General features: G+C 43.0%; 1 protein-coding gene across 1 annotated transcript; it reads left to right on the top strand.

Annotated features, from left to right (window-relative positions):
- The first annotated feature begins 5198 nt into the window (after window positions 1-5198).
- LOC109890420 (DPH3 homolog) lies at window positions 5199-6146 on the top strand. Its single transcript, XM_031824364.1, has 3 exons — window positions 5199-5409; window positions 5494-5568; window positions 5745-6146. The coding sequence occupies exons 1-3, from the start codon at window positions 5302-5304 to the stop codon at window positions 5817-5819; spliced, it is 258 nt and encodes an 85-aa protein (XP_031680224.1). The 5' UTR covers window positions 5199-5301; the 3' UTR covers window positions 5820-6146.
- Window positions 6147-6383: the final 237 nt, after the last annotated feature.

Below are 6383 nucleotides of genomic sequence, written 5' to 3'. Positions count from 1 at the left end.
AACTTATTCCCAAATGAAGCTGGCTTGTCCAAATGTGCGTTTGCATACCTCAAGCGACTCTGTGGCGTGTGTGCAGAAAAGGCTTCTTCCGTGTCACTCTCCCATACAGCTTCTCCTTGTGCAAAGTGCGCTGAATTGTTGAACGATGCACAGTGACACCATCTGCAGCAAGATGATGTTGTAGGTCTTCGGAGGTGGTCTGTGGGCTGTTTTTGACCGTTCTCACCATCCTTCGCCTCTCCAATATTTTACTTGGCCTGCCACTTCTGGACTAAACAAGAACTGTGCCTGTGGTCTTCCATTTCCTCACTATGTTCCTCACAGTGGACATTGACAGCTTAAATCTCAGCGATAGCTTTTTGGAGCCTTCCTCTAAACCATAATGTTGAACAATCTTTGTTTTCAGGTCATTTGAGAGTTGTTTTGAGGCCCCCATGTTCCCACTCTTCAGAGGAGAGTCAAAGAGAACAACAACTTGAAATTGGCCACCTTAAATACCTTTTCTCATGATTGTATGCACTTATCTATGAAGTTCAAGGCTTAATGAGCTCACCAAACCAATTGTGTGTTCCAATTAATCAGTGCTAAGTAGTTACAGGTATTCAAATCAACAGAATGACAAGTGTGCCCACATTTTTGCATAGCCTATTTTTCACATCTGATTTAATTTCATACAACTTAATATTGCTTCACTAAAAATCTTTGTCTGGACAATACCCCAGTACTCAGCTTTTATTAGAAAATGAAAGGCATGCCACTGTGATCATTTTCTGTGACGACAGAGTAAATTATTATGCAGCCTCAGAGGGGTGCCCAAACTTTGGGTCCTTGAATTTGTTTTAATTTTCTTCTTGGATTCATGTATTCAACCACATGACTAGAATTTGAAACCAGAAATCATTTAACTTCATAAGCGTTTCAACAATGTGATTTTTTTCTCTCTCTCCCTGTGCAGGCGGGTGCTTATTAAACTGGTATGACGTAATCCATAAGCTTTGTTAGTCAACAACGTTCACATTGATAAGTTAAAGCGTTTATCCACTGAATTATTGCACACAGGAGGTATTGCAGAGACAATACCCTTCATCAATTCCTATTAATTTATTTTGTCAGGTGTGACATCTGAATTTGATTAGGATGTAGATTAGTGTGTCACACTCACTTAATAATGGCAGATGCAGACCATTCTATTCTCATTCAAAGTCCCAATTGGGAACATTGGCATATAGTGCATTCGGGAAGTATTCAGACCCTTTGACTTTTCCAATATTTTGTTACTTTACAGCATTATTCTAATGTTGATTCAGCAACTTGTCCAAGCCTCCCCCATTTCTCCTTCACCCAAATCCAGATAGCTGATGTTCTGACAGAGTAGCAAAATCTGGACCCCTACAAATCAGCTGGGCTAGACAATCTGGACCCTCTTTTTCTAAAATTATCCGCCACAATTGTTGCAACCCCTATTGCTAGCCTGTTCAACCTCTCGTATCGTCTGAGATCCCCAAAGATTGGAAAGCTGCCACGGTCATCCCCCTCTTCGAAGGGGGAGACACTCTAGACCCAAACTGTTACAGACCTATATCTATCCTACCCTGCTTTTCTAAGGTCTTCGAAAGCCAAGTTGACAAACAGATTACTGACCATTTCAAATCCCACCGTACCTTCTCCGCTATGCAATCTGGTTTCCGAGCTGGTCATGGTTGCACCTCAGCAAAGCTCAAGGTCCTAAACGATATCATATCTGCCATCGATAAAAGACAATACTGTGCAGCCGTATTCATCGACCTGGCCAAGGCTTTCGACTGTCAATCACCACATTCTTATCGGCAGACTCAACAGCCTTGGTTTCTCAAATGACTGCCTCGCCTGGTTCACCAACTACTTCTCAGAGAGTTCAGTGTGTCAAATCGGAGGGCCTGTTGTCCGGACCTCTGGCAGTCTCTATGGGGGTGCCACAGGGTTCAATCACGGGTCGACTCTTTTCTCTGTATACATCAATAATGTCGCTCTTGCTGCTGGTGATTCTCTGATCCACCTCTGCGCAGACGACACCATTCTGTATACTTCTGGCCCTTCTTTGGACACTGTGTTAACTAACCTCCAGACGAGCTTCAATGCCATACAACTCTCCTTCCGTGGCCTCCAACTGCTCTTAAATGCAAGTAAAACTAAATGCATACTCTTCAACCGATTGCTGCCTGCACCTGCACGCCCGTTCAGCATCACTACTCTGGACGGTTCTGACTTAGAATAAATACGTAAACTACAAATACCTAGGTGTCTGGTTAAACTGTAAACTCTCCTTTCTCCAATCCTTAATTTTTTATCTAGAATAGGCTTCCTATTTCGCAACAAAGCATCCTTCACTCATGCTGCCAAACATACCATCGTAAAACAGACTATCCTACCGGTCCTTGACTTCGGCGATGTCATTTACAAAATAGCCTCCAACACTCTACTCAGAAAATCGGATGCAGTCTATCACAGTGCCCTCCATTTTGTCATCAAAGCCCCATATACTACCCACCACTGCGACCTGTATGCTCTCGTTGGCTGGCCCTCGCTTCATACTCGTCGCCAAACCCACTGGCTCCAGGTCATCTATAAGTCTTTGCTATGTAAAGCCCCACCTTATCTCAGCTGACTGCTCACCATAGCAGCACCCACCCGTAGCACGCGCTCTAGCAGGTATATTTCACTGGTCACCCCCAAAGCCAATTCCTCCTTTGGCCGCCTTTCCTGACAAGTTCTCTGCTGCCAATGACTGGAATGAATTGCAAAAATCACTGAAGCTGAACTCATATCTCTCCCACTAACTTTAAGCATCAGCTGTCAGAGCAGCTCACAGAACATTGCACCTGTACATAGTCCATCTGTAAATAGCCCATCCAACTACCTCATCCCCATATTGTTATTTTTTGTTGTTGTTGCTCCTTTGCACCCCAGTATCTCTATTTGCACATTCATCTTCTGCACATCTATCACACCATTGTTTAATTGCTAAATAAATTAGCCACTACGGCCTATTTCTTGCCTTACCTCCCTAATCTTACCTCATTTGCACACTCTGTATATAGATTTTTCTATTGTGTTATTGACTGTACGTTTGTTAATTCCATGTGTAACTGTGTTGTTGTTTGTGTCGCACTGCTTTGCTTTATCTTGGCCAGGTCGCAGTTGCAAATGAGAACTTGTTCTCAACTGGCCTACCTAGTTAAATAAAGGTGAAATAAAAATAAAATAAAAAACACTCAATACCCCATAATGACATAGCAAAAACAGGTGTTAAATGTTAGCACATTTTTTCATAAAAAAAACAATATTACATTTACATAAGTATTCAGACCCTTTACTCTGTACTTTGTTAAGAACCTTTCAAGCTCTGTCAGGTTGGATGGGGAGCGTCACTGCACAGCTATTTTCAGGTCTCTCCTGGCTCTGGTTGGGCCACTCGAGGACATTCAGAGACTTGTCCCGAAGCCACTCCTGCATTGTCTTGGCTGTGTGCTTAGGGTTGTTTTCCTGTTGGAAGGTGAACCTTCGCCCCAGTCTGAGATCCTGAGCTCTCTGGAGCAGGTTTTCATCAAGGATCGCTCTGTACTTTTCTCTGTTCATCTTTCCCTCGATCATGACTAGCCTCCCAGTCCCTGCCGCTGAAAAACATCCTCACAGCATGATACTGCCACTACCATGATCACCGTAGGGATGGTGCCAGGTTTCCTCCAGACATGACACTTGGCATTCAGACCAAAGAGTTAAATCTTGGTTTCATCAGACCAGAGAATCTTGTTTCTCATGGTTTGAGAGTCTTTAGGTGCCTTTAGGCAAACTACAAGTGAGCTGTCATGTGCCTTTTACTTAGGACTGGCTTCCGTCTGGCCACTCTATCATAAAGTTCTGGTGGAGTACTGCAGCGATGGTTGCCCTTCTGGAAGTTTCTCCCATCTCCACAGAGGAACTCTGGAGCCCTGTCAGAATGACCATCGGGTTCTTGGTCACCTCCCTGACCAAGGCCCTTCTCCCCCGATTACTCAGTTTGGCCGGGCGGCCAGCTCTTGGAAGAATCTTGGTGGTTCCCAACTTCTTTCATTTAAGAATGATGGAGGCCACTGTGTTCTTCAGGAACTTCAATGCTGCAATGTTTTGATTCCCTTCTCCAGATCTGTGCCGTGACACAATCATGTCTCAGAGCTCTACGGACAATTCCTTTAACCTCATGGCTAGTTATTTGCTCTGACATGTACTGTCAACTGTGGGACCTTAAAAAATCAAATTAAATCAAATGTATTTACATAGCCCTTCTTACATCAGCTGATATCTCATAGTGCTGTACAGAAACTCAGCCTAAAACACCAAACAGCAAGCAATGCAGGTGTAGAAGCACGGTGGCTATGAAAAACTCCCTAGAAAGGACAAAACGTAGGAAGAAACCTAGAGAGGAACCAGGCTATGAGGGGTGGCCAGTCCTCTTCTGGCTGTGCCGGGTGGAGATTATAACTGAACATGGCCAAGATGTTCAAATGTTCATAAATGACCAGCATGGTCAAATAACAATAATCACAGTAGTTGTCAAGGGTGCAGCAAGTCAGCACCTCAGGAGTAAATGTCAGTTGGCTTTTCATAGCCGATCATTAAGAGTATCTCTACCGCTCCTGCTGTCTCTAGCAGGTCTGGGAAAGGTAGCACATCCGGTGAACAGGTCAGGGTTCCATAGCAGCAGGCAGAACAGGTGTGTGCTTTTCCAAATCATGTCCAATCAATTGAATTTACCACAGGTGGACTCCAATCAAATTGTAGAAACATCCAAGGATGATCAATGGAAACAGGATGCACCCGAGCTCAATTTCAAGTATCAAAGCAAAGAGTCTGAATACTAATGTAAATAAGGCATTTCTGTTTTTTATTTTCAAATACATTTGCAAATATTTCTAAAAACTGTTTTCACTGTCAGTATGGGGTATTGTGTGGATTGATGAGGAAAACATTTCATTTGATCCATTTTAGAATAAGGCTGTAACGTAACAAAATGTGAAAAAGTCAAGGGGTCTGAATACTTTCCGAATACACTGTAAGAGCTAACCATCTGCAATTGCGAAGGTGTAAATGACCATGCCAACAAGGCTGTCCTCAGTTGAGGATTCAGAACTCTATGGTACCCCCTGATGGTCATATTTGGCATTACTTTTAATGACGACATGATGTGCGACTGCGCAGAGATGGTACGTCACACTTTCGCTTAACAGAGTAATGTAATCAACTAGCTAGCTAGCTGGGTACGAATTAAATTATTTTACTCTAATAATGTCGGTCTATCACGACGAAGTTGAGATCGAGGACTTTGAATATGACGAGGATGAAGAGACATACTATTTTCCCTGCCCATGTGGCGACAGATTTGCCATAACCAAAGTAAGTACCGCGTGAGGAGATCCCCTGCGAGTCACGTTGTGCCAACTAGCCTGTGATGGTTGTATTTAATATCTCTACTTGCAGGAGGATTTGGAAAATGGTGAAGAAGTAGCGACGTGTCCGAGCTGCTCGCTCATTGTTAAAGTAATCTACGACAAGGTTCGTGTTTAGATAGCCTCGGTGTCACACGTTCTGATCGACTAAACGAGAATTAGGAGGCCTCGCGAGACTAGTGTGTTGATGGCCCCACCCTTGTCCTTGAATAGATTTTTTCTCTTTCTCTGATATTGTAACTATTGTGTTCATGATGCCTAATCTATTTCTCTATTAACCAGGAGGAATTTATGTCTGGGGAGATAATCGAAGCACCAGCTACAGAGAGCAGATTGAAACTGGCTCAGTCCTCCTGACAGCAATGACACACCTCTTCAGTTTCTCATCTCCCATCAGTAAAAGTGGACCCTGTTGCATTTGTATGTGCTCCCACACAACACAAAGGCACACTATGAACGATATGCTTCACTGGTGAGGTCTGGGATGGAGGATTCTCAGCATTCATTCACAGGTTCCTGGCATTGATTTTGCAGAGTTACATAAAATGACCCAAACTACTACCATTTGCACAACGTATTTAAATAAATCCTTTATTCTTTTAAGTCTTTCAATCCTTTTTTTAAATATAAGACAATGTTATGCATTTTTGTTGATTCCTCAAGATTAAATCTGGATGAAGTGAATACTGTTTTTTTTCTTGTTAACTGCTTGTAGTTTTCAGGTTTGAACAGCAGGGGAGGCAGATGTTCAAGGAAAAATACAGGCCTACTCACTGTACTTTTATTTATTTTTTAATTGACCTTTATTTAACCAGGCAAGTCAGTTAAGAACACATTCTTATTTTCAATGACAGCCTGGGAACAGTGGGTTAACTGCCTGTTCAGGGGCAGAACGACAGATTTGTACCTTGTCAGCTCGGG

The sequence above is a fragment of the Oncorhynchus kisutch genome, linkage group LG5, assembly GCF_002021735.2.
Source record: "Oncorhynchus kisutch isolate 150728-3 linkage group LG5, Okis_V2, whole genome shotgun sequence".
NCBI classification, from domain to species: Eukaryota; Metazoa; Chordata; class Actinopteri; order Salmoniformes; family Salmonidae; genus Oncorhynchus; species Oncorhynchus kisutch.
Note: the sequence above shows the minus strand (reverse complement) of the source record. Positions and strands in the feature narration are given on the sequence as shown.